At 40.5% G+C, this 27,550-nt stretch overlaps 1 protein-coding gene across 7 annotated transcripts in view; it reads left to right on the top strand.

Moving 5' to 3' along the window:
• The window catches only part of ACACA (acetyl-CoA carboxylase alpha), a 287,918-nt gene that overhangs the window by 198,679 nt on the left and 61,689 nt on the right, over window positions 1-27,550 (top strand). For all 7 annotated transcript variants that reach the window (XM_018064168.1, XM_018064170.1, XM_018064174.1 and 4 more), the window contains 4 exons: window positions 14,944-15,213; window positions 21,995-22,092; window positions 26,065-26,185; window positions 27,081-27,191. In XM_018064168.1, the coding sequence (XP_017919657.1) occupies window positions 14,944-15,213; window positions 21,995-22,092; window positions 26,065-26,185; window positions 27,081-27,191 (600 nt within the window). The remainder of the gene's footprint in view (window positions 1-14,943; window positions 15,214-21,994; window positions 22,093-26,064; window positions 26,186-27,080; window positions 27,192-27,550) is intronic.

The following is a 27,550-nucleotide window of genomic DNA, read 5'->3' as shown; positions in this document are numbered from 1 at the left end:
AACGGAGCCTTGAGAAATAGTTTTATTAAAGACAGGGATAAAAAAAATGACCTGTTAATGTTCCAAGAGCCAAGGCGCGATGTAAAAGCATCGATGCTACATAGACATTAAATCATCATAATTGGTGTTCTCCAAAGGTGGCAGCTCCACCAGGTCATCATGGTGGGTGATACTGCATTACCTTGAAGGACTGGAGTTTCTGGGTTTCAAAGCCAGCCCACGGATATAAGGCATACAAGTAAAACAAGAGATTCCTGCAGAGTTTCCCCATGAATTGAGATGCTTCTCCCCATAATCAAAGGCAGAAAGCCTGCACTTACCAGACCATCGGCTAGGTGGGTAGCCAGTCTTTCTCCCCTATTTTTTTTTTTTTACTTTTTCCAGGACAGTAAATAGGTAAAATGGTGATGGGACCAGAACTTGGAACAATTCAGTTCCATTTAGTTTTAGGGAACTTGTTTGCCATTTGAGGAAGAATATTGGCTGTTTCAGCGGAGATGTGACCTGCATTTCGAACACTGTGGCTGTGTTAAAAGCAAGAGAAAGAGAGCTTTTTTGAGGTGGTGTTAGCTGCTGTCTCTTTTCTATTTTCCTAGTTGTCCCTTTCCCATCGAGAGATGTAACTGAAGGAATGCCACCTTATGCATGATGAAAGCTATAGGAGAATACATTTTTCTCATTGTCAGATTTTGAATGGCATTACGTTTAGTATGAATTTAGAGTAGGAATAAAAAAGATGTAGACCAAATCTGTGAATTGTGTTCCTTGCAAATAGCTCCAAAGATGAGTTGTCTAGGATTTTTTTTTTTTCCCTAATAGTTTCAAGTAAAGAGGAAAATTGAGGAAAATGTGATTGCAACATAGACTAAACTGATTTCACGCTCCCATGATGGGCACTGTATGTAAATAGGCAGCTGGATGAATGTGTGCTGTTGAACCTGGATACAAAAGAAGTCACCACGTCTCAATTTGGGGGGAATTGTTTTCTTTTTCCTGCCAGTTTGCTAATCCGTTTTGATCATTTGGTAGAAGCTGTAATTGCAGGTGGGAACATTTTGAGTAACAGTTCACAATCCAAGGCAGCTGCTTTTCACACCAAATCCTGTTATTAAAAGGCTCAGGCTAAGATCAAGCCAACGGCTGATAACCGACTTGACGGAGAACAACTTAACTTGGCCCGGAAGGACAAAGCAAGCACTGGCCTTCTTGAAACTGAGTTCTTACTTATCCTGAAATGTTATTAGCATCCTTTTATTAAATGTCCTTAAACTGCTCTGTGAACTACGTGATGAATCTCCAAACCAGGCAATGATGAAAGATAGGATAGACAGGTACCTTTTATAGCAAAATTAGTGTGGATAGAAATGAGGGCCTTGTTTTCCTTACTGTTTCAGAACACAGGCTTTTAAACAATATGAATCCATGCCTTCCCTCTCATTGCTCCTGTCATAATGAAAAATGGTGATGAGAAGAAGATGCTGTGTCTAGAAGCAGTTATAATAATTAGGTTTAGGATGTGTGCTCTGAAAAGGATTGGTAGTTAGAGACTGGAATTCTTGCATGGCACTTCATTATTTCCTCAAAACTTTTTTCTGGGGGTTAAGTGTGTTCCAAATGGAATGCAATTTAGTGGTCACCTCCACATACACACTACCAGGCTTAAAACTGTAGTGGCTCCAAGACTTTGCTTTTTCAGATGGGCACTAGGTGTCAGGGTTTTTCCTTCTCAGCAGTCTAGCATTCAGATGAGCCTCTTGAATTGTCCTGCTTTGGGAGCAAATCTAGTGATATCCTTCTCTTTTTTTCAGTTGGTCTGGTGGGCTTTACCTCATTTTCCTAGAACGTGCCGTTGCGTTTTTAACCCTTTGGGTGGAGATCTGTTGAATCTTATATCATGACTGCACATTTTCATGGGAAACATTTTTTTTTTAGGGGATGATTGAAGAGGGAAAAAAGTGGTATAAATTAAAGTTGAAAGGCTAGCTGCCATTCTGACTGGTATCTTGGTTTCAGCTCTGCTTTATATTCTGAGAAATGAAATGGTGCCGATTAGGAGTTCAGTTCCAAAACTGCTCAGCCCAGCCCACATTTAGTTGTCATGTAATTGTTGGCAAAGCACTGTTGTCCAGTTCTACCAAAGTATAAGCATCTCTTTGATTTTTTTCTTTTAACTACGAAATATTGCAAGCTTATAGAAAAATTGGCAGAGAGATATGATAAATATCCCTGCATGTATTGACTAGCTTAAACAAATCTTACCATTTTGACCCTGAGCCTCACTGATTTTTTGCCATAGTCCTTTGAAATCTCTCATTTGAGTATAAAAACAGAAATAAAATGTAGGAGTTGGATAAGGAAGTTGGTAAGCTCATAGAAGTCTGAAAGAGTGGGAGAAATTAATTAGTAGATCCATTTTGACAGTTCTTAGGCTGGACCTCTTAACCCAAAGGACCTCTTATTTTAGAAAAAAGACCATAACCTTCTATCTTAATTCACTTGGCTGACATTTTCCATACCCTCAAAGGAATTGCTTGGGCTTTCCTGGACTCTGTTCCTAGTGGAACCCATTATCCTTTGAAACTGACTGGAGAAAGCATTTGTGGGCTTGAGTAAGGAAAGGGTTGAGCGTTTCTCATGCAAACAAAACCCAAATATTTTTCTATTTTTAACATTAGGCCTTTGCATATTGTTTTACTCGATTTAACCTCAGAATAGCTCCAGAATGGGAAGCTGACTTGAGTGTATTTTCCTGTGCTTTTGTCTTATTCCTTTGAAATCAGTTTACCTTTTCATGCTGGGTGTGGAAATTGAGTCCATATCAGTGTTTTAGATATGTGTTGGAAAAGAGGAATATTTATATTGTAGCATGCTGAAGGTGAGCTGTGAAATAGACCTGAGAAAAGCAGATCTGAAAAACAGGATCATGGTCTGTGCACTGATTGTTCAAGTTATAAAAAGAGACTAATGGTCCTTGCCACCAATCTGTCCCTGCAGATAGAAGAGTGTTTGTAAGTGCTTTGAGATCCTCATCAGAAAACTATCACATTCCACTGATGACATATAAACATTCATCCTTTGCACTTATTTTTCATCAAGGACTTTAAAAAACAATTTTGAATCCTTTTATCCTAGCAAGATAGGAATTTCAAGTATGGAAAAAGACATATTATGAAATACATGGTAAGATAGTTTTATTTAAAATTACCGTGTACATTTCTTCTTTTAGCCTCTAAGTGAGCACGTTTAGTCACAAGTCTTTAAATGATCTTTAGGACCAAAGTTGAGTCCCTCATGAGAAAAATAGGCTAATTTTGAAAGCTAGGTCTTCCTGCCATGGAATTACTTCTAATGAATTCCTCACCCTTTTGGGATATGTATAGTTTTCTTCCAATTCCCTCTTGATGCCTGTCATTGGAGCTGGAGAGTTCTCATTGATTCTGATTCATTTCACTAGTAGCAAAACAAGGCCCAGTGAACTTGACTAACTTGGAAAATCCTGATGTATCCCTTGGCCAACCAAAGCGGCACTTGCAGAGAGGGCCCCTCTGTGCCTTTCCAAAAGTAAGTCCTGGGACTTCCCTGGTAGTCCAGTGGCTAAGATTTTACCCTCCAACGCTAGGGGCATGGGTTTGATCCCTGCTTGGGGAGTTGGGATCCCACATGCCTCTGTGGCCAAAACAACAACAACAACAACAAACATAGAAGCAATATTGTAATAAATTCAATAAAGACTTTTAAAAAAATGGTCCACAGCAAAGAAAATCTTTAAGAAAAAAAAAAAAGGAAATCCTAAAGATAGCCTTTAAACAAAAGGGTGTACTTGCTAGCATTTTCATACATCTTAATTTTTTAATACTTTACAGAAAAAGGCTGTGATATAGTACCCTATGACAAGTAATTTTACAGCTCCAACTAGAGGCAATAATGAGCATCAGGACAGCAACAGATGACACCAGAGGGTGAGGTGTGGTGTGGAGCATCAAGAGTTCAGCATTAGTTCACCTGCTTCATGGGTGAGGCTTCCTCAACTGTGGTAGGCCAGCTTGGTTAATTTCCCTATCAAACCGATTATTCCAGTGCCCCGTCTCTCAGTACCACTGGCTTGTATGTGCTCCATTGCCTGTATTTTTAAAAATTGGTATGTGTATTAAGACAGTTTGTGTACATGTGTTAAAAATCAGTGTGGTTTCATGTACATATGTAGTACAGGAAAAAATGATTCCCCTGTTTAAAATGATTGCTTCTAATCTTTGGTAACATTTTTGAAGAATTAGCCTCTGAGAAGAAAGTTTTTTTGCTCTCAAAATGATATTTTTCTTATCCTTTCATCGCTTTTGAGAAGGGTTGAGGTAAGTTTGTTCAGCCATTTTTGAGTTATCCAAGCATGAAAAAAAAGAGTTTTTCAGCTGTTAAGGAAATTGTTTTCAGCTCTTTAATGTGATCATATGACACTAGGCAATGGGACATGATATCCAGCAGATAATACAATATGGAAAGGCTCTGACATTATTTTCATCATGGTTTTTCTGAATGGCACAGATTAAGTCAAATATTATAATTCCTTATGGTTCAAAAATACACCTTTTAAGACCTATACAGTATTTTCTAATATTTCATGAGGTATTTTTTTTCCCATGAGGTTCTGAGTTTAAATTGCAATTATTTTGGTAGTATCAATTAAAAGTGAAGATTTAATACTCTACCCAACATACAAAAGGAAGGAGGAAAGGCAGCATTTTGTTATCTGTCTGAAAAGGAACTCCACTTCAGCTTGCTTCTCTCTGGATCTTCGTTTTTTGACCTTCACGATGCAGAGGCTGCCTACATCTGTTCTGGCTCTCATGTTCTAGGATTCCTTGTATATCTGCCCAAGGACCTTGTTGGATGGTCATCTTCCTGGCATTAGCGATAGAAGCACAAAAGTCACTGGAGGCTTTGCCAGAAACACTCAACTTTTAGATTGTCAGCATGGAAAATAAAGCTTCAGCGTCTCAGCCACAATCTAACCTGTATCTAAATCCATATAGAAAGATATTATTATAGCTGAACTCAAAAGTGTGGAGATATAAGAAAGGCAGGCAAGGCAAAGACATTCCCTTTCTGCTTCCCACGGCAAAGCTAGGCTTGATGAATGCTTCTTACATCCCTGAAAACAAATTCCTGTCCCTTTCTGCCCCTTAGTTTTCCCTTCAGATTTCTTTATAGAGAAAGAAATCCCTTAACATTGTTGTTTTACTTTGTGACAACAGCAGCTTTGGAAAGCGCAGGGGGGCACGTGTGCATATGTACACTTGCACATGCCGTTCACACTGATAGTACAATTAATGTGGATGTCAATTTGGGTGTTAATTTTGGGTCATGATTAGTGTTGACACTTTGTGTCAGACTAATGGCATTTATGGGCACCATCAGAATAAATGTTAATGTTATCATGTTTTTATTATCTGTTATAGTAACATTAAACCAAGGTCCTCCCAGGAGAAAAAAATACATATATGGATAGATAGATAATGCCTTTCTGTATCGCTGGTGTTACTCAGCGAGAAAATGACATCTCAGGGCAGAATCCTAATCACTGTTTGGAGCATCAGAAATAATGATCACCTCTGATCGGAGGTTGTGAATAATTCATTCGATTTGATTTTCACGTCCTGTCCAGTGATACTTTTCAAACCAAATGTGTTTCTACAGGAAAATAATGGTCCCACTTCTTATGGAAATACTGTGGCACAAATCATTTTACCCACATGAAAACAGTTAAATAAGACTGTTCTCTTCTGCTTGCCTTCTTCTCCCCAGCCCCCTCCTCCCTCGTCGGTGTGTGTTTATTCCAGGATCCGACTATGGCCAAAGAAATATTTTCTTCCTTAGAACTTGTATAAAGAAAACAAATATTTATTTCTGCTTATCCTCACCTTCTTCGCAGTAACTCTTTTGATCCTCGTCCCTTTCTCACTTTAAGGTAATTAGTTTAGGTGGATAATCCTGTACCTAAGAAGCCTGCTAATTGGAACACTGTTATCAAAAATAACCTGAAATTAGATATTTTTATTTTTATTATTTCTTCAAGCATATAACTTTTTTTTTTGTAAATGTCATTTTATTTATTTATTTATTTATTTTTACTTTATTTTACTTTACAATACTGTATTGGTTTTGCCATACATCAACATGAATCCGAACTGGGTGTACATGAGTTCCCAATCCTGAGCCTCCTCCCTCCTCCCTCCCCATACCATCCCTCTGGGTCATCCCAGTGCACCAGCCCCAAGCATCCTGTATCCTACATCGAACCTAGACTGGCGATTCGTTTCTTACATGATATTAAATATGTTTCAATGCCATTCTCCCAAATCATCCCACCCTCTCCCTCTCCCACAGAGTCCAAAAGTCTGTTCTATACAACTGTGTCTCTTTTGCTGTCTCGCATACAGGGTTATCGTTACCATCTTTCTAAATTCCATATATATGCGTTAGTATACTGTATTGGTGTTTTTCGTTCTGGCTTACTTCACTCTGTATAATAGGCTCCAGTTTCATCCACCTCGTTAGAACTAATACAAATGTATTCTTTTTTTTTTTTTTGTAATTTTTATTTTTACTTAATTTTATTTTACAATACTGTATTGGTTTTGCCATACATTGACATGAATCCACCACGGGTGTACATGCGTTCCCAAACATGAACCCCCCTCCCACCTCCCTCCATGGCTGAGTAATACTTCATTATGTATATGTACCACAGCTTTCTTATCCATTCGTCTGCTGATGGACATCTAGGTTGCTTCCACGTCCTGGCTATTATAACCAGTGCTGCAATGAACATTGGGGTACACGTGTCTCTTTCAATTCTGGTTTCCTCGGTATGTATGCCCAGCAGTGGGATTGCTGGGTCATAAGGCAGTTCTGTTTGCAGTTTTTTAAGGAATCTCCACACTGTTCTCCATAGTGGCTGTACTAGTTTGCATTCCCACCAACAGTGTAAAAGGGTTCCCTTTTTGCCACACCCTCTCCAGCATTTATTGCTTGTAGACTTTTGGATCGCAGCCATTCTGACTGGTGTGAAATGGTACCTCATTGTAATTAGATATTTTTAGAAATAATGAATTATGGCTATATTAATGAAACTTACTGGCCGTAAGTGCCTAGAACCATTGGGTGAGTCTGTGCCTGGGTGACACGGTGGTCAGAGAAGTCTGTGGCACTGCCAGGGCCCAAAAGCCTGAGTCTGAGACTCTTTAAGACCACAAACCCACCCACTCTCCCAAGCCCCTTTCAGGCCACGTGTTCTCCTTTTGTTGCTTCCTTAGCTCTCCGTCCTGGAGTGTCCACTTCACTAGGTTTCATTGCGTAGAAACATTGGAGGAGGAGAGGAGCCAAAAACAAGGGGATTCAGCGATGGAATTTCCTTCAGTTATTTTTAAGGCAGCTTGGCTTTAGGTGAAATCAGTGAATGTTATATTCCTGATCACATCATCACACTTGTGTATGCTTTTATATGGCAGTTACAGAATTTTCAGTATAAAACCTCCTTTCTGTGTATAATATAGATAGACCCTGTCCATATAAAGTAATTTGACTGAAAAACTTAATGGTGTCCTAATTAAACAGGAGGCAGATATGACTGTCTTCTGAAGTAATGGCCCAATCCTCTGAGACCACGCTATTCTTAGATAGAATATTTTGAATCATTTCTCCTGAATGCTGTGACCCTTTTTTTTCCCCCTCTCCCTCTAAATCGAACAAGAGCAGAGGGAAGCGCTTTTCAACCTAGTTTTCATCATCAGACAGAAAGTATTCTGCATTCAGAAACCATTTCCAGTATCAAATTCAATTCTGTCAAGTGATTAGTTGAGTTTGGTAGAGAATAATTTAAAAAAACAACGCTGGAAATGGCCGTGATGCTTCTGCACTGAAGGAGAGCAGTTGCTGTGCTCGAGTTGCAGGCCCCTTTTCAGTGACTGTGCAAGGCAGTGTGGGTTATTGTGTTATGCGTCTCCGCAGCTGAGACAGACCTGCATCTGTTGACAGCATGCGTTCCTACCCAGGACTGCTGGAAGGAACAGGGGAGCGGGTGAATTGATACCTTGCCTGCCTATCAGTGGCAGACGTCCTTTTATGTACATATGTTTATAAAGCTCTTTAGCCCCCTTCAAGATGAAAGGCTCTGTATAAATATGAGCTTTCGATTTTAGTACATGTTTGTAATACATGTGGTACAGTCCTAAATATGTATTTAGCTGATAGGCACTGTTCTTGTCTATTGTACAAATATTGACTTTAAAAGTATAAATATGTATTTAACCATCAGACCAGAAAAACATTGAAGCAGTTACTTCTCAGGTAGAGATATTAATATTGTATAAACCTATATATGCATATGTTTACATTATACCACATCAGAGCAGAGCATTTCTTTTAAAAAAAAAAAGTCAATGAGAGCCCCAACAGAGTTCTTGATGTTCTGCTCCCTTTAAGGTGAGTCTTGATTTTACATTTTCATATGTTTATTCCCTTCTTTCTAATTTTATATAAATGTGATCTGTTGTAGTGTTAGTAAAACCTAGTGTCAGTTCCTCTCAAACTTGAGAAATCTCTTAGGTTGGTGAGAATTTTTTTTTCTCCCTAAATTTTTTTTCTCACTATGAAAATGTTCAATGTACGGTAAAATAGAGTTAATAATATAAGCTCCCATGTACCTATTACCCAGTGAAGAAACATTTTGTAGTGTTTTTTTTTTTCTTTTTTCTGCCCTACAACATACAGGATCTTAGTTCCCCAACCAGGGATTGAACCTGTGTCCCGTGCATTGGGAGTGCAGAGTCTTAGCCACTGGACCACCAGGGACGTCCCATCTCCCTCTTCCAATTTATAAAATTTTTAAGTTATCAAGGCGTAAGCATATTAAAGAAATTTGGAAAATGGAAACAAATTAAAAGTCCCATCATCCTAAATTACTATCCCATCTTGCTGTTTTCTTTATTTCTGTTCACTCTACTCCCCAGCATGCTTTGCTTTCAGAGATAGAGAGTGTGTGTGTATGTATGTGTCTTTGTGCTGTAACGCTGTGTGCTTACTGTATGCCAGGTGGAAGATTCTAAGATTTAACATGTATTTGTCTTCACAGCAGACTAGGTTGTTATTACCCCATTTTACTGATGAGGAAATTCAGGCATATAGAGATTAATATCTTACCTGAGGTTATGTGGCTAGAAAACAGGCTGAATTTTTATTCCGTCAGAGTCAGATTCCATTAGATTCAGATTCATTGCAGCTGGTTTCTGCATCCGTGTTAACCACTGCCTCGTTGTTCCTCTCAGTTATTAGAATATACATGCAATCTTGTTATCCTTTGTTGTTCAGGCATTCAGTCATGTCTGATTCTTTGAGATCCCATGGACTGCAGCACGCCAGGCTTCCCTGTCCTTTACTGTCTCCCAGAGTTTGCCCAAACTCAAGTCCATTGAGTTGATGATGCTATCCAACCATCTCATCCTCTGTCGTACCCTTCTCCTCCTGCCCTCAGTCTTTCCCTGCATCAAGGTCTTTTCCAGTGAGTTGGCTCTTTGCATCAGGTGGCCAAAGTATTGGAGCTTCAGCTTCAGCATCAGTCCTTTCAGTGAATATTCAGGGTTGATTTCCTTTAGGATTGACTGGTTTGATCTCCTTGCTGTCTTCTTAAAATTTTTCATTACATCGTGGGTATTTTAAAATACTATTCATAGTTTTATAAGGGGTCACTAGCAATGACCCCACTAATCAATATATTCCCTCGAGAAAAGTTTTTATCATGACACTTATTTTTTCCACTTTTTATCTTAATGTTAGATTTACAGAAATGTTATAAAAATCATAGAGCTCCCATTTTTAATCTTCACCCAGCTTCCCCTAACATTAACCTCTTATATAACCATGGTATAATTTTAAAAACTAAGAAATTAACATTTGTACAGTACTATTAAATAAGATATCGACTTTGTTTGGGGTTTCACCAGTTTTTTTTTTTTTTTTTTAACTAATGTCCTTTTTCTGATCCAGGATCCAATCCATACATTGCATTTAGTTCTCAGTGATGTTTATGTTTGTGTCACAGTTGATGTTTATCTTTCTGTATTGATTCAGCTAAGTGCAGTGGCACTCGTCTGGAATGTAGTTCCTTAATTTCTCTAGTAAAGGTAATTGTGACTCATACCTTGAAGAGTAAGTCATTCATTCTAGGTATCAGGACAAGTTACTTCATTCCTCTGTGCCTTGGTTTTCTTATGGCAATCATAATGGTTTTTTAAGTTAATAATGATAATAGCTACTATTTGAGGATTTTTATATGCCAGGCTCGGTACTAATTTAATGTGATGTTCCTCTCAACAATCCCTCCAGAAGGATACTGTTGTCCCCACTTTATAATTAGAAAAATTGAGGCTACACAAGGTTATGTGACTTGTCCAAAGCTCTACAACTTGTCCAAGGCTATACAACTGAACCAAGACAGACTTTATGGTTTAATCTATTAACTATTATCAGTATTTGTTAACATTTATAGTATCATACGACTTCCCTGGTGGCTGAGATGGTAAAGCGTCTGCCTACAATGTGGGAGACCCGGGTTTGATCCCTGGGTTGGGAAGATCCTCTAGGGAAGGAAATGGCAAACCATTCCAGTACTCTTGCCTGGGAAATCCCATGGATGGAGGAGCATCGTAGGCTACAGTCCATGGGGTACCAAAGAGTCGGACAAGACTGAGCGACTTCACCTTCACTTTTTATAGTATCATAAACATAAGTGTTCAAATGATGGTAGCTATTATTATTATTTTTTAAAAATAAAATATTTTAATCATATTTTAGTACTGTTATTCTACAATCCCTAGAGATAAATTGTGGATGATGTTCTAGGCTCTTGGTGTTGAGTATTTTCCAGCTATCATTTTAAAAATAAAATGACTATGGAACCAGCCAATATTTATTACTTCCATGTTATGGAATGTGTAGGAGTCCTGCTGTGTGATGGAGCAGATGATATGACGATTCAAGCTGACAAACTAAAAGCAGTGCTAATCCATATGTGAATAATTATCAAGTGAATTCTCTACATGGAGTTTCTTAGTAGGAGATCGGGAAGAGAGGAGTCCCTTCAGACTAGGGAAAGCTTTCTGGGGAAATGGAATTTGAGTGAACTTTATGGAATGGGTAAAATTTGGATAGGTTGAGAGGAAAGACAAAGGCAAACTTCATATGGTAAAGTTAATATTATAGATTACTGCTTCTAATAGTTGTTCATCAAACCCATAGCTAATATTAATTTTGTACATGGGGACTTTGAAGCTCAGTGAAGTTAAGTCAATTTCCCAGGGTCACACCATTAATAAATGGCAGGGCTTAGATGTGGATCCAAGTTTGTTTGATTCCCCAGTCCTACATTCAGCATTATGTATCCCATCATTTGGTTAGCAGTAAAATCTAATAGAATTTAAATTTAAATATATAAAAATATTATATATATTTATATAAATATATATTTAAATATTTTAAGTATATAAAATATATTTAAATTTAAATATAATTTAAATTTTAAAAATTGAGCAATAAATGCTTCCTTACATACTTATCCATTGTGCTTATTCAAAACTCAATCAAAAAGGAATCTCACTGTGCTGAGACTCAGACAACACTCTCTGTCCTGTACTGGTACTTTTTAAGTGGGGAGGGGGACAGTCGATGAGGAACACACTTTGAAAAGACATTGATAAAGAGTAGGGTGTTCTTGGTGCGGCTGTATTGACACCTAATTAGAAGTCAATATTGTAAGCATAATGACCTGGCCAATTGCTGAACTGACTGCCTAAGTGACACAGAGTCCCCAGGTAATAGCAAAAGATAAGAGTGTTATTTGCTTGCCCAGTGCCACTTGGACACAGTGTTTGCATTAGAATGCAAATGCTTGAGTAGATTCTTCCAGGCTTGTATCTAAGTGGCTCTGGCCTAGGTAGCAAAGGTTAATATATCATAAAATTTGGTATGAAACCCAACCTCCCCAATTACAAATGTGTTCACAGGGAATAGCTTTTCCTTCCTGAAAAGCAAAAGAAGTGTTGGGTTTAGAGGGCCACATTAGAAGGCAGTTAAAATATTTTTATGGCTGGACGGCATCACTGACTTGATGGACATGAGTCTGAGTGAACTCCGGGAGTTGGTGACGGACAGGGAGGCCTGGCGTGCTGCGATTCATGGGGTCGCAGAGTCGGACATAACTGAGTGACTGAACTGAACTGATGCATTTAAAAAATGTGATAACTAAAAACTGAAAAGCAAATTAGCTAAGACTTAAAATGTAGACTTTATGAGCCACTTATAAATTTGTTCTTTGTAATTTGTTAAAAAATACCTATGATCAAATGACTAAACAAATTATGTGAATGTTTGATATTTAATAGTGAATTTTCTTACTGATTATTGTTTAACATAGAATCTTTCAATTTGGTAATATATATTATGAACATTCAAGCATTTCAATCCACCATTTAAAAACCAATCTTGAGACAGTAATCTGAAGTAACTAACAGTGTTTATATATAAGTATTTTCATTAAAATATGTAATAATAAAATAGAAACCTGGTAAGGAAAAGAAAGCAAAAAGTGTAAATTTAAAGGAGTAGTAAACAAAAATAAATTATAATATATTCATCTCAATATGTACTTATTATAATAATATTTACTTAAAGACTCTGATGCTGGGAGGGACTGGGGGCAGGAGGAGAAGGGGACGACAGAGGATGAGATGGCTGGATGGCATCACTGATTCGATGGACGTGAGTTTGAGTGAACTCCGGGAGTTGGTGATAGACAGTGAGGCTTGGCGTGTTGCAGTTCATGGGGTCGCAAAGAGTCGGACACGACTGAGTGACTGAACTGAACTGAAAATATTTTTCCCCACACAGGCATTATATTGATCAATTTCTTAAAAAAAAAAAAAGACCACAATTAACCTGATATTTGGAGTTTCTCTGTGCTGTTTTTTCAGATGATCTTGTTTCTTCTTCCTCTTCTCTCTTTAATGAGCAGATAGTGTAATCCTGCCTTCCTTCCGAAGGTGATTGGATTTTTATCCATTTTGATTTGTGTTTGGCCAGTGGTATATATTAAATAGCTTATATTCATCTGTGGGTGTTTCGTATATATATTTCTTAATGCTGAGAATCACCAATCGCTGTGTGGAAAGCTTCCACCGGCCTGATTACAGCGGATGTGCAATTGGATTGAAGAATGTGTACTCAAGAGCTTATGATCACTGGCCCGGTTGAGTCTGGGTGATGCATGTGGCTTTCCAGGGATGCCGCTATTTACATCTGTTAATGGCCCTTCTTGATGGCCGGCTCCCCGATGAGGTGATACGCAGCAGCCCGGGGATGAGGGCCCAAGGCTGCGAATGTGGCTGGGCCCCATTAGGCAGGACCAGGATTGCTCACTGGTAGGCTTTGTGTTTGGGGGCAAGTGGTGGGGGTGGGAAGCAGAAAAAAAAATGAAAAACGTTACTTATCTAGGTATAGGGAAGCAGACAGGCAGATGTGCAAAACTGCAGCCGTAACGGAGGTGTGAGTGAATAGAAAAGAAATGGAGCTAGCAAATAAACAAGTAGAAGCACTGACTAGTCCTCATATGGAAGGGGATTACAAGAGGAGAGGGCTGTGAGGGTTTGGGAAGAGACATGTCACCCCCACCTGTTAGGGCAGTATCATTTACTTGTGTGGCTGGACAGATGCTACTGAGCACTGAGCAGAGATTTACATATATTAGTGCAGCAAGAGGTTGGTTACTTAGATTCTTGCATCCTTTGGTGTTCTGGTGTTGGGAGAAAGCAAGAGGTGCTCAGAGGAGGCAATGTTGAGATACAGCAGTTCCTGCAGAAATAGAAGATACCTGAAGCAAGCCAGTAAAGAATGTTGCCATTATTCCTATCAAATACTTCTTGTTTAGTGGCTAAGTCATGTATGAGTTGTTTTGCGACCCCAGGGACTATAGCCCTCCAGGCTACTCTGTCCGTGGGATTTCTCCTGCAAGAATACTGGAGTGGATTGCCATTTCCTTCTCCAGGGGATCTTCCCAACCTAGGGATCAAACCCATATCTCCTGTATTGCAGGCAGATTCTTTACCACTGAGCCGCAGGGGTAGCCCTATCAAATACTGCTGCTGCTGCTGCTAAGTCGCTTCAGTCGTGTCCGACTCTGTGCGACCCCATAGACGGCAGCCCACCAGGCTCCCCCATCCCTGGGATTCTCCAGGCAAGAACACTGCAGTGGGTTGCCATTTCCTTCTCCAATGCATGAAAGTGAAAAGTGAAAGTGAAGTCACTGAGTCTTGTCCAACTCTCAGCGACCCCATGGACTGCAGCCTACCAGGCTCCTCCGTCCATGGGATTTTCCAGGCAAGAGTACTGGAGTGGGGTGCCATTGCCTTCTCCGTATCAAATACTAGAGGACAATAAAAGGGCCCAGGATTGTAAAAGTTGTACAGTCATGAGAGGTAGTCCTCTTCCTGCTTTCCTACATGTTAAAGGTTTCTTTGGAAAGAATCTCACAAAATAAGGTAAGAAAATAAAATAAGTTAGAGAATCCTGGGTTTAATTCCCACGGCCACAGTATTCTTCCATACATATGCTGAGTGCATTTAGACTTTGGTGTTTCCATCTTCTTTGAGCAAACCCAAAGAAGAAATTGAGACAGCTGTGAAATATATACATAGTAAACCAGCTGTTCTCAACATGATCTTAGAAAAGCATGCCACAGTATTTGCTCTAGTTTCCCACAGGGAGCTTGGCTCTTTAGCATTGCACATCTTTACACAAAGGTTGTGTCTGCATTCAGTCTGATATCTTCAAGGAGCCTGGAACAAAATTCTGCATGTAAGAAGCTTGTATTGATTTGTTTGTCTGTTTATGTCTTTGCAGATTGGCATGGTAGCTTGGAAAATGACCCTTAAAAGTCCAGAATATCCAGATGGCCGAGATATCATTGTTATTGGCAATGACATCACTTACCGAATCGGGTCCTTTGGACCCCAGGAGGATTTGCTGTTTCTCAGAGCTTCTGAGCTTGCCAGGGCAGAGGGCATCCCACGCATCTATGTAGCAGCCAATAGTGGAGCAAGAATTGGACTGGCAGAGGAAATTCGTCATATGTTCCATGTGGCCTGGGTAGATCCTGAGGATCCTTACAAGGTACAGATTAAGAGAAGATAATACTTCCGATTACTTTACGGATATGTGTATGTGTGTGTGTGTGGACAAATGTGGGAGAGAAGTAGAGGTTTTAAGTTCTAAAGTTAGCAACTGCACTGTAAATAAATTCTCTCTTAATATGTTCACCTGGTCTTTCCTCCAGCTTGGAAATAGAACATCATTTCTTGGGCTGCACTAGATGGGAATAGTAGATATGCATTTAATGTGAGACATGTTAAGCCAGAAAATTATTATTACTGACTTTGTTATTAAATTATTCCACCTTGTCTTCTAAGACATGTGGTCAGTTATCAGCACAATCTCTCAGATCCTCAGCTTCTCTGATTGTTCTCCAACCTTCTTGCTCTACTTGAAACCTGCCTGTCCTCCGAAAACTCTTCTTTTTACATGGCTAATGGTTTCTCTTTCCCTTGTGCCACAGACCCTGGAGAGAGACTTTGAAGAAGAGTCCCTCCCCCTGTCTAAGGCCAATCCCACTATGTTTGGTCCTTTCCCCTCTTGCCAGCTTAAGGATGTAGATCAAAGCTTCTCCCCCTTTTTTCTTGCATCGTCATGTTGTCCCTCTCTATTAGAAGACGACACATGTTTGTATCTTTAGCACATAGATAGTGACCCCTCGAGTCATCAACCCTACCCCGTTTTTTCCTTCCGTTTATCATGAACTCCTTATTGCCAAATTCAGACTTAAATTGAAGAAAGTAGGGAAAACCACTAGACCATTCAGGAATGACCTAAATCAAATTCCTTATGATTATACAGCAGAAGGGAGAAATAGATTTAAGGGACTAGATCTGATTGATAGAGTGCCTGATGAACTATGGACGGAGATTTGTGACATTGTACAGGAGACAGGGATCAACACCCATCCTCATGGAAAAGAAATGCAAAAAAGCAAAATGGCTGTCTGGGAAGGCCTTACAAATAGCTGTGAAAAGAAGAGAAGCAAAAAGCAAAGGAGAAAAGGAAAGATATAAGCATCTGAATGCAGAGTTCCAAAGAATAGCAAGAAGAGATAGGAAAGCCTTCTTCAGCGACCAATGCAAAGAAATAGAGGAAAACAACAGAATGGGAAAGACTAGAGATCTCGTAGAGAAAATTAGAGATACCAAGGGAACATTTCATGCAAAGATGGGCTCGATAAAGGACAGAAATGGTATGGACCTAACAGAAGCAGAAGATATTAAGAAGAGGTGGCAAGAATACACAGAAGAACTATACAAAAAAGAGCTTCATGACCAAGATAATCATGATAGTGTGATCACTCATCTAGAGCCAGACATCCTGGAATATGAAGTCAAGTGGGCCTTAGAAAGCATCACTATGAACAAAGCTAGTGGAGGTGATGGAATTCCAGTTGAGCTGTCTCAAATCCTGGAAGATGATGCTGTGAAAGTGCTGCATTCGATATGCCAACAAATTTGGAAAACTCAGCAGTGGCCACAGGACTGGAAAAGGTCAGTTTTCATTCCAATCCCAAAGAAAGGCAATGCCAAAGAATGCTCAAACTACCACACAATTGCACTCATCTCACATGCTTTTACTAAAAGCAATGCTCAAAATTCTCCAAGCCAGGCTTCAGCAATACGTGAACCGTGAACTCCCTGATGTTCAAGCTGGTTTTAGAAAAGGCAGAGGAGCCAGAGATCAAATTGCCAACATCCGCTGGATCATGGAAAAAGCAAGAGAGTTCCAGAAAAACATCTATTTCTGCTTTATTGACTATGCCAAAGCCTTTGACTGTGTGGATCACAATAAACTATGGAGAATTCTTTAAGAGATGGGAATACCAGACCACCTGACCTGCCTCTTGAGAAACCTGTATGCAGGTCAGGAAGCAACAGTTAGAACTGGACATGGAACAACAGACTGGTTCCAAATAGGAAAAGGAGTACGTCAAGGCTATATATTGTCACCCTGCTTATTTAACTTATATGCAGAATACGTCATGAGGGACTCTGGGCTGGAAGAAGCAAAAGCTGGAATCAAGATTGCTTGGAGAAATATCAATAACCTCAGATAAGCAGATGACACCACCCTTATGGCAGAAAGTAAAGAGGAACTAAAGAGCCTCTTGATGAAAGTGAAAGAGGAGAGTGAAAAAGTTGGCTTAAAACTCAACATTCAGAAGACTAAGATCACAGCATCTGGTCCCATCACTTCATGGGAAATAGATGGGGAAACAGTGGAAACAGTGTCAGACTTTTCTTTTTGGGGCTCCAAAATCACTGCAGATGGTGACTGCAGCCATGAAATTAAAAGATGCTTACTCCTTGGAAGGAAAGTTATGACCAACCTAGATAGCATATTGAAAAGCAGACACATTACTTTGCCAACAAAGGTCCATCTAGTCAAGGCTGTGGTTTTTCCAGTGGTCATATATGGATGTGAGAGTTGGACTATGAAGAAAGCTGAGCACCGAACAATTGATGCTTTTGAACTGTGGTGTTGAAGACTCTTGCGAGTCCCTTGGACTGCGAGGAGATCCAGCCAGTCCATTCTAAAGGAGATGCGTCCTGGGTGTTCATTGGAAGGACTGATGCTAAAGCTGAAACTCATGTATGGATGTGAGAGTTGGACTATGAAGAAAGCTGAGCACCAAACAATTGATGCTTTTGAACTGTGGTGTTGAAGACTCTTGCGAGTCCCTTGGACTACAAGGAGATCCAACCAGTCCATTCTAAAGGAGATCCGTCCTGGGTGTTCATTGGAAGGACTGATGCTAAAGCTGAAACTCCAATACTTTGGCCACCTCATGCGAAGAATTGACTCATTGGAAAAGACTCTGATGCTGGGAGGGATTGGGGGCAGGAGGAGAAGGGGACGACAGAGGATGAGATGGCTGGATGGCATCGCTGACTCGATGGACATGAGTTTGGGTGAACTCTGGGAGTTGGTGATGGACAGGGAGGCCTGGTGTGCTGTGATTCATGGGGTCACAGAGAGTCGGACACAACTGAGCAACTGAACTGAACTGATCTGAACTGATAACAAGACTTCTTTTCAAGATTTATTTGTCATTTGGCTGTGCTCTCCTGTGTTCTAGCTTTCTCTAGTTGTGGCAAGTGGGGGCTACTCCCCAGTTACCGTGCAAGGCCTTCTCATTGTGATGGCTTCTCTTGTTGCAGAGCACGTGCTCTAGGGTACATGGAGTTCAGTAGTTGCAGCGTGTGGGCTCAGTAGTTGTGGCTCGCCGGCTTACTTGTCCCGCTCATCACGTGGAATCTTCCTGGATCAGGGATCAAACTGGCGTGTCGTGCATTGGCAGGTGGATTCCGTACTACTGAGCCACCAGAGGAACGCCACAGCAAGACTTCTTAAAAAGAGTTTCTGTTCTTGCTGTTTCCAGATAGCCTTCTCCCTCCCATGCCCTCTGGAACCCATCTCTATTTCTCTTGCACCCACACCATTCCACTGGAGCTGCTTATGTCAAGGTTGCCATTGATTCCCTATTAAACTCTGTTGTGAATCTCACTTATGTGACGTTTCAGCAGCATTCCACGCAGTTGGTTAGGCCTTCATCCTTGAAATGCTTTCTTCTCTTAGTTTCCAAGACCCCATAATCTCCTTTTTACCCTTCTAATCACTCTTTCTCAGTTTCCTTTGCTGCCTTTTACATCTCTAAGAGTGTCAAGGGATGATGGAAATACTCTTTATTTTGATTGTAATGGCAGATATGCACAAGTGTATACATTTGTCAGAATTCATCAAACTACAACACTTAAAACTGATGGATTTTGTTGCCTGTAAATTATGCTTCAGTAAAATTCATTTCAAAAGTATATGAGAATTGTTGATGACCACTCTTAAGTACTTGGGCTTCCCTGGCAGCTCAGCTGGTAAAGAATCTGCTTGCAATGCCGGAGACCCTGGTTCAATTCCTGGGTTGGGAAGATCCGCTGAAGAAGGGATAGGCTACCCACTGCAGTATTCTTGGGCTTCCCTTGTGGCTCAGCTGGTAAAGAATGTGCCTCCAATGTGGCCGACCTGGGTTTGATCCCTGCGTTGAGAAGATCCCCTGGAGATGGGAATGGCCACCCACTCCAGTATTCTGGCCTGGAGAATTCCATGGGGTCAGAAAGAGTCGGACATGACTGAGTGACTTTCACTTTCACTATTAAATACAGTGTTTCTTTTGGGATGATAGAAATATCCTAGAATTATTGTTGGTGGTTGTACTATATCTCAATATACTAGAAACTATTGAATTATATGCTGTATGATGGCTATTTTTATGTTAATGTGAATTTTATCTCAAATTTTTCAAATTATTTTTTAAAATGTGAATGGAGATGTATGTCAAGGTCACAAAGGCTATAGCAGATCCAAGTCCAGGATCTCCCAGCCTCAACCCCATCGGGGCTCAGAGCCACCTCACCTGGTGCTTTGGCAAGATAGCTTTTACAGAAGGTGAGGTAGAAAGAAAAAAAGTGTTTCAGGGCTCAGTGCCTGGACCTCTCCTCTTTTCTGTATTCACCTACCCTTGGTCATGTCACCCAGTGCTCAAGATTCAAATTCCGTCCATAAACTGATAAACTTCTAAATTGATAGCCTACCCCTGAACGTCAGATTCATCTGTCCGGACTCAACCACTGCCTGCACATCTGCCTCATGGGCAGCTTCTAGTCGCCTTCCTTGCATGTGTTCTTCCTGCAGTCTTCTCTGGCTCAATAAATGATACCTCTGTTCTTCCGTTTAAGGAAAAGATCTTAGAGTTATGCTTGACCTGTCTTTCTCACATCCCACATCCTCTCTGTCAGTGAATCACGTGTGCGTCCCGACCTTCAAAATATACCCAGAACACAACCGCCTCTGACTGCTTCTGCTGCTCCATGGTCCAGGTCCCCGTCATGGACCTTCCTGCTTCTGGCCTTGCCCCCCGGCACCCCCTACCCAAAGTCCACTCTCAGCAGGAAGTGGAGGGCTTCCCTGGAGGATCAGTGGTAAAGAGTCTGCCTGCCCGTGCAGGGGACGCAGGCTCAATCCCTGTTCGGGGAAGATCCCACATGCGGCACAGTAGCCCAGCCCATGCGCCATGACTATTGCGCCTGTGCTCTAGAGCCCGGGAGCTGCAGCTACTGCGGCCCGCATGCCCCAGAGCCCCTGCTCACAACAAGAGAATGCAGCCCGCATGCCCCAGAGCCCCTGCTCACAACAAGAGAAGCCGTGCAGTGAGAAGACCATGCAGCTGAAGAGTAGCCCCTGCTTGCCGCAGCGGGAGAAAAGCCAGCGTGGCAGTGAAGACCCAGCACGACCGAAAATAAATGAAAACGGAAAGGAAAGAGAGTGGAATGATCCAGTTAAATGTAAATCAGATCGTGACCCCAGACTTTCCTGTGATTAAAACCCTTAAAGGCTTCCCAGCTAACTCACATGAGGCCCAGAAACCCTGCAGTTGCCGTCAGGTCCCTCCCAGGCAGGCCTCCAGTGGCCCTGTCCCCGTCTGCTCCCGCCGCGTCCCTCACCGAGGCTCCTCCGGCCTCCTCGCTCTGTCTTGAGCCTGCGGGGCACACTTGGCACCTTCACGCTTGTGGTTCCTTCTGCCTGGAGTGCTTTTCCACCAGATACCCCCATGTCTCACTTCCACAGCACTTCAGGTATTGGCTCAAATGACATTTTCAGCAAAGCCTTCCCTGGCTGTTCTTCTAGAAGGTCGAGTCTCCCAGCTGTCCTGTCTCCTTCGTCTATTTTACTTTTTTCCCTTCAAACATTATTCCCATTAACATCGTATATTTAACTTACTTATTCTGTGTATTTTCTGTATCTCCTACTAGAAGATAAGTTGTGTAACGCCAGAAACGTTTGCCTGCTTTGTCCCTTCCTGTTTTTCCCATGCCTTGACCAGTGCCTTCCATGTCATAGGCGCCTGATAAACGTGGCTGACTGACATACTGCCGATACTTCCTGCTTTCTCAGCGAGAGTCAGGCAGACTCGGCGGCAACTTCAAATCCATGTTTCTGGCATGTTGTGCTCATTGTGGGGCAAATTCAATTAAACCGCGGACATAGTTTCTCCTAGTATTTCAAGTGTTTTTCTCTGCTAGCTTTTTTTTTGTTTTTTGTTTTTTTGGTCTGAGTGACTCATTCACTTAAGGTGAATACATGTGTTAAATAACTCTGTATGTGAGTGTGCATATGTATGTATAAAAATAAGCCAATTAAGAAATGTTAGTATGATTTTTTAATGTACCTAGGGATTATTTATTTTAAAAAGCAAATATTTGTTTGCTTTTTTATTTAAGAAATGAAATGTTTATTTAAAAAAGCAAATGGTTCAAGCTTAGCGTTTATTGATCATTAGCATAGACATCTGGTTTTAAGATTGATACTCCAGTTTTGTGATGCTGTAAATTATCCTTGACCCATCTATATTTTGATGGTACGATGGTCCCGTTGTGAGAAAATGATGAATAGTAATTCATGCAGATCTTTAATTTTGTGTTGATATTTTTAATGGAGGTATCACTTAAGATTAGAGAAGGACCCCTTAACCTTGATGAAAAGGAAAATGAGTGGAATGTATCAGTACCGGAAGTTGCAGCTGCAAGATACCTGATTTCAAGGATACAATGATACAGAAGCAGACACCTCCATCTTTCAAAGGAGCACTCTATGCTAGTATTCTATGAGACAGTAACTCTTAAGACATGATTTGGCGGTTTAAAGCTGGCTTAGAACCATTGCATCATACATGCTTTGCTGGGTCTTCTGGTCATTTGGTGATGCCAAATAATGGGTTAAAAACTATTTGTGCTTCCCACAGGGATACAAATATTTATATCTGACCCCTCAAGATTACAAGAGAGTCAGTGCTCTCAACTCTGTCCATTGCGAACATGTGGAAGATGAAGGAGAATCCAGGTAGGTGTTATCTATCAGAATAATTTGGCCATGGATTCAAGAAAGGAAAATTTGATCATTTTTTTCTCACTGTCCTGTTGATCATGACCCTGAGCAATGAAGACTGCTTGTTGCATAATCTAGGAGCCTTAGGTATCTCCGCTGTACCACTTACTAACTAAAAGGCAAAATTATTCATTGAGGCTTTAAAATTGTTTATTATCTGCATTTGAAAAGTTGGAACATACAAACAATTATGAATAAAAAGTAAAAACCAGCTATAGTCCTAGCAAGAGATCACAGTTATTAATATATATTCTTTCTGTCATCTGTATATACATCTTTTTTCCTACATAATTGGGGTCATAATAGAAAAGGTCTTTTGTAATTTATTCTTTCCACTAAAAATTATTTTGGGGGAAACTTTTTATATTCTTACAATATTATTTGAGAATGTGATATTTAATGGCTTCATATAAATCTTTATAATGAATGTATCATATCTGAACATTCAGACAATTCTAATTTTTACTGCTATATCCCTGGACTGATCATTCTTTTATGTAAACTTTGAGGAATATCTCTGGTTATTTACTTTGTGTTAATTTCTAAAAGTAGAATTAGTAGTCAAAAAGTGTGTCCATTTAAAAAAAAATTTTTTTAACAATTTCAAATTGTCTTCTCAAGAGCTGCATTCCCACGAACAGTATATGTAGTGCTTGTTTATGCTGTTTAATTGTTCTCCATCCTTGCCAACATTGATTACTGTCAATAAAATAGGATGAAAACAGCAATTGTTATTTTAACTGGTATTTTTTGATCACCAGTGAAGTTGAACAGTTTTATAATCTATCTGAAAGTATTTTCCAGAATGTTAATCAGTTGCTTCAGTATCATTTATTGAATAATTCATACCTTCTTCACTTTTATAATAATCTTAACTCAATTACCAGGCTTTATATTCTGTTTTTTGTTCTATCTATTCTTGGACTAATGCCACGCAGTTTTAACTGCTGTAATGGGCCAGGGTTCCTCACATTCTTAATTTTTCCCCCAAATTTTATCAATTATTTTTGTCTTATTACATATAGGCTCATTTTTTTTTAATTCCCCAAAACCTCCCATAATGATTTTGATCCAGGTTGCATTAGGTTTATAAATTAGGATGATCTGAGTGCTTCATAATATTAACTCTTCCCAACAAGATGTATGGTGTGTTTTTCTAATTATTTAAGTGTATATTTGAAGTTTTATAGTTTTCTTCACATAGGTTATGCCAGAAGGTCTCAATCTTTTTTGGTTCACAGCACCCATATTGTCTCCGTAATTTTTTCATAGCAGCTTTAGGCAAAAAGATATACTTGGTATTTCTGGTTATTGAGTAGTCAGACCCAAAGAGCTTCGTAAGTATTTACGCCGTGAACAACATGGGTTTGAATTTCTTGAGTCCACTTCTGCATGGACATTTTCAACAGTAAATGCAACAGTACTATACCACCTGTGGTTGATTGAATCTATTTATAGACATGGAAGAACCATGTATTAATAATCGAGCACCAACTATAAGTGATACTTGAATTTTCACCTACTGAGGGTGGATGCCCCTAACTCTGGCTGTTTGTTGTTCGAGGGTCAACTGTATAATACATATAATAGCTGAAAAAATTTTTTTACTTCATTCTTAAATAATTGCAGTCACTTCTTATGGGATATTTGCATCTGCACGGCGTTGCAGATCTTAGAGTCAGCTTGGACATCTCCACCCTCACATCTTGTTCTGCACTGGCTTTTGTGTAGAACTCCCTCCACCCCGCACCACCTGCAAAACCGAAACCCCATCTTGGCGACGATTGTCAGAAGGAATGTAGCACTACCTAGTGTTAAACCACGAACTCCTTGAAACTAGTAGTCACATGGGAGCCATCAGATATCACATAGTATTTCTCCCAAAACTTCGAAACGTCCTTCAGTGCCCCTGAGGGTTCACTGTGGCACCCATCCCAGGATGTCTTGGTGTACAGTGTAGGTATGGCGGGATTTTGCCGTTTTTTAAATAGCTCTAAATGTTTTGCACTTTTTTCTTGCTACTCTGAACAGGATTCCCACCCCACCCGCGCCATTGTATCTGTTAACTCTTTGTTACTGGTATCTCAGAAGACTTGATTTTTGTATACTGTTTCTGTTAAAATAAGTCAGTTTTCTTCTCTGAGCTTCAGTTTCCTCATCTGTACGAAGAAGAATCAAGTGAGCTTATATATATGTGAAGCCCTTAATGGCACAGTACTAAGCACATAGTAAGCAATCACAGACCCTGGCTGTTATTATCTATGATAATGGAGAGGATATTCCTTATCACACTGTATAGTTGTGAGGGTCAAAAATGACACACACGAATCTTTCATAATCATGTTACACGAAGGTTTTTATTATAAGTAACATTAAAATGTGGCACTGCCTTTTTGTTTTTCGGCCATGTGATGTGACATGCACAATCTAGTTCCCTGACCAGGGATCAGACCTGTGCTCTTGCAGTGGAAGTGCAGAGTCTTAACCAATGGATCTCCAGGGAAGTCCCTGGTACTACTTTAAAGAATGATAGTCTTAAAGGTAGAAGACTTAGATCACAGAGCAGAAAATGGGAAATTTTTTATTCTCTTTCATGTAATGCAATAGGAAAAGATGTCACTTAACAAATCATAAACACCTCTGAAGCAGTATGCACTCCTTAGGAGGGAAAAGATCTGCTTTGCAAGGAAGGCTGGCTGGGCCCATGGGTATGTGTGACTCTACGGCATGTGAGCCCTATAAAAAGAACACTTAACCCCCTCCTCCACCACCAAATTACTGTGGCGTGTTAACCCATTAAAGCAGATTAACTTGACCTGTAATGTAAGTCTGAAATCTAGAGTCTAGATACAGAGCCAAATGAAGAACTGGGAGAAGGAATTACTGGGAATCTGGGAAGCAGAAACACAAAGCCACAGAACAACAGCGAGAGCAAAGAAAATGAATTGGTGGAAGGCTGGAAGTAAAGAAACAGAGAAATATGGGGGCAAAAAAAAAAATAGTTTAAGAGCCACTGTGGGATATTTATTTATTATTTCCGTTTCTAAAACTGCCCAGTGCCAAGGCTTCTGGGTACACGTGGAACAGTAAATAACGTGCCCATCTCTATGTCCCGCTTTGTATTTTTCCTTTATTAGCTGCATTCCCCATCTCCCATTTCGCATTATCAGCTATCACTCCTAATCTCCCACCGAGAAGACCCATGAGTGGCTCCCCTTGGATCTGCAGGCTGCTTGCTGGACAACTTGCCCAGCATTTCACGTTTACACACAGTCCCCCTGCCCCTCCAGAGCACTGTGCCAGGAACTCTCGTATATACACTGGGTACTTGCCAAGGAGCAGGGATAGAATGCACTGTGTTGACCTTCCCTTCATCCTTGTCTTGGAAAGAGAGAGGATTTGGAACTTGAGAAATTGTTCTCACTGTGCCTCTGGATTTTTTTTTTTTAATTCCTAGGTAACATTCATCTAAAATGTTTGTTTTAATGGCTGTGGCTTACTGTAGAGATACATGTCCTAGAAAGTAAGAGGTCTTCTGACACTGGAGCGCCATCTATGTGTCAAACCCTCTCATTGCTGCTTAATTTAACTCAACTCTCAGAAGAGGATACACTCTAATTCCCATCTTACACAAGTTACCTTATCCCTAGAGTTGTGCTGCTGTATGTGTCAGAGCAGGGATTTAAACCTGTCTGCTTAGTTCCAGATTTTGCTCTTTCCGCTATACCGTGTTGCTTCCAGACAAAATAGGCACCAAGCTAAGAAGGAAAGAGATATGAATGACGAGTATAAAAAAATGTACAGAGCTCTGGTGTCAAATATAAGAGTTCAGTGTGCTTTTAACAGCCTATTAATGGTGGTTATTCTCTTAATGGATTGTTGTTACTGTGTTTAACCTGTCTAATTTGGCATGACTCTATCCGCCAGGTACAAGATAACTGACATTATTGGGAAGGAAGAAGGACTTGGAGCAGAGAACCTTCGAGGGTCTGGAATGATTGCTGGGGAATCCTCTTTGGCCTACGACGAGATCATCACCATCAGCCTGGTAAATCTTGGCCGAGTGTGAGATTTTTGGAGAGCTGGCCGTGACTGGGACTTGCTTTTGCCACCGTCACTGCTGTTCAGCCTCAAATGGGAGCACTTCTTTAAAAAATATATATATATATTGATTGATTGGCCGTGCTGGATCTTTGTGGCTGAGCGTGCTTTTCTCTGCTTGCAGCGAGTGGGAGCTACTCTCTGATTACGGTGCAGGATTCTCCTTGTGGTGGCTTCTCTCGTGGGCCACGGGCTCGAGGGTGTGCAGGCCTCAGTATTTGCAGTTTCCCGGGCTCTGGAGCACGGGCTTAGTTGCCCCATGGCATGTGGGATCTTCCCAGACCAGGGATCGAACTCATGTCTCCTGCACTGGCAGGCGGATTCCTATCTCTGTGCCACCAGGGAAGCTCCAGGAGCATTGCTTTAGAATTGTAAATCTGCAGTTTGATTTTAATTGTGCATAATAGTAGGACGATAGGGTAATGTGCATAATTGGATCCCCCAGATGAAACTGGCACCTTGTGTTAGCTTTCAGTTTAACTTCTTATTTCTCAAATATTCTACACAGTATTAACAGCTTAAATTTCGTTTCCTCTTAACTGGTTTCCTTTTTCCTCTGGTGTGGATGCCACACATCTGTGGAAAAGGCAAAAGTGTAAGAGAAGTAAAGGGTCTGAGACCCTTTAACTGTTACTTGAATCACTGAATGAATTCTGTACCTTCTTGGCTTTAACCAGGAAATTGTGTTTTTGTATTGTCATTTAACCAAACAGATTTCCTAAAAAAAAAAAAAAAAAACCTAGCTTCTGTTCATGTGAATTTTTTGTGTACTTATAGCTTAATTCTTACAGCTTGCGAGGGAACATAAATATATGACGCATCGAATTTATTCTTTTTTTAAGGTTACGTGCAGGGCCATTGGGATTGGGGCTTACCTCGTCCGACTGGGACAGAGAACCATCCAGGTCGAAAATTCTCACTTAATCCTGACAGGAGCTGGGGCCCTCAACAAAGTAAGTTTCTAGGGTTTGGGAGAAGTGTGTGAAGCTTTTCCAAGACTGTTGTGAATTCTTAATTCTAGGTCTTGATTGGTGGGGGAAGATATTCAGCCCACGCCTTCCTCAGTCTCTCTCTCCTCCTCTCTCCGTCTTCTCTGCCTATTCATTCATTTGACATAATGAGTGTTATGAGTACCTACTATGTGCCTGACACTATTCCAAGCCCTGTGGATATGTTAACAAACAAACCATATATAACTCCTGCTGCAAAGAGTTTGCATTCTGATGTCTTTCTAGAAAGATCAGATTGACTGCATCTGTTCTGCCCTCTCCCTCTCTTTTTGTCATCTGTGAGCAAGCAGTGTGAGATTTAT

The sequence above is a fragment of the Capra hircus genome, chromosome 19 (genome assembly GCF_001704415.2).
Source record: "Capra hircus breed San Clemente chromosome 19, ASM170441v1, whole genome shotgun sequence".
Classification (NCBI taxonomy): Eukaryota; Metazoa; Chordata; class Mammalia; order Artiodactyla; family Bovidae; genus Capra; species Capra hircus.
Note: the sequence above shows the minus strand (reverse complement) of the source record. Positions and strands in the feature narration are given on the sequence as shown.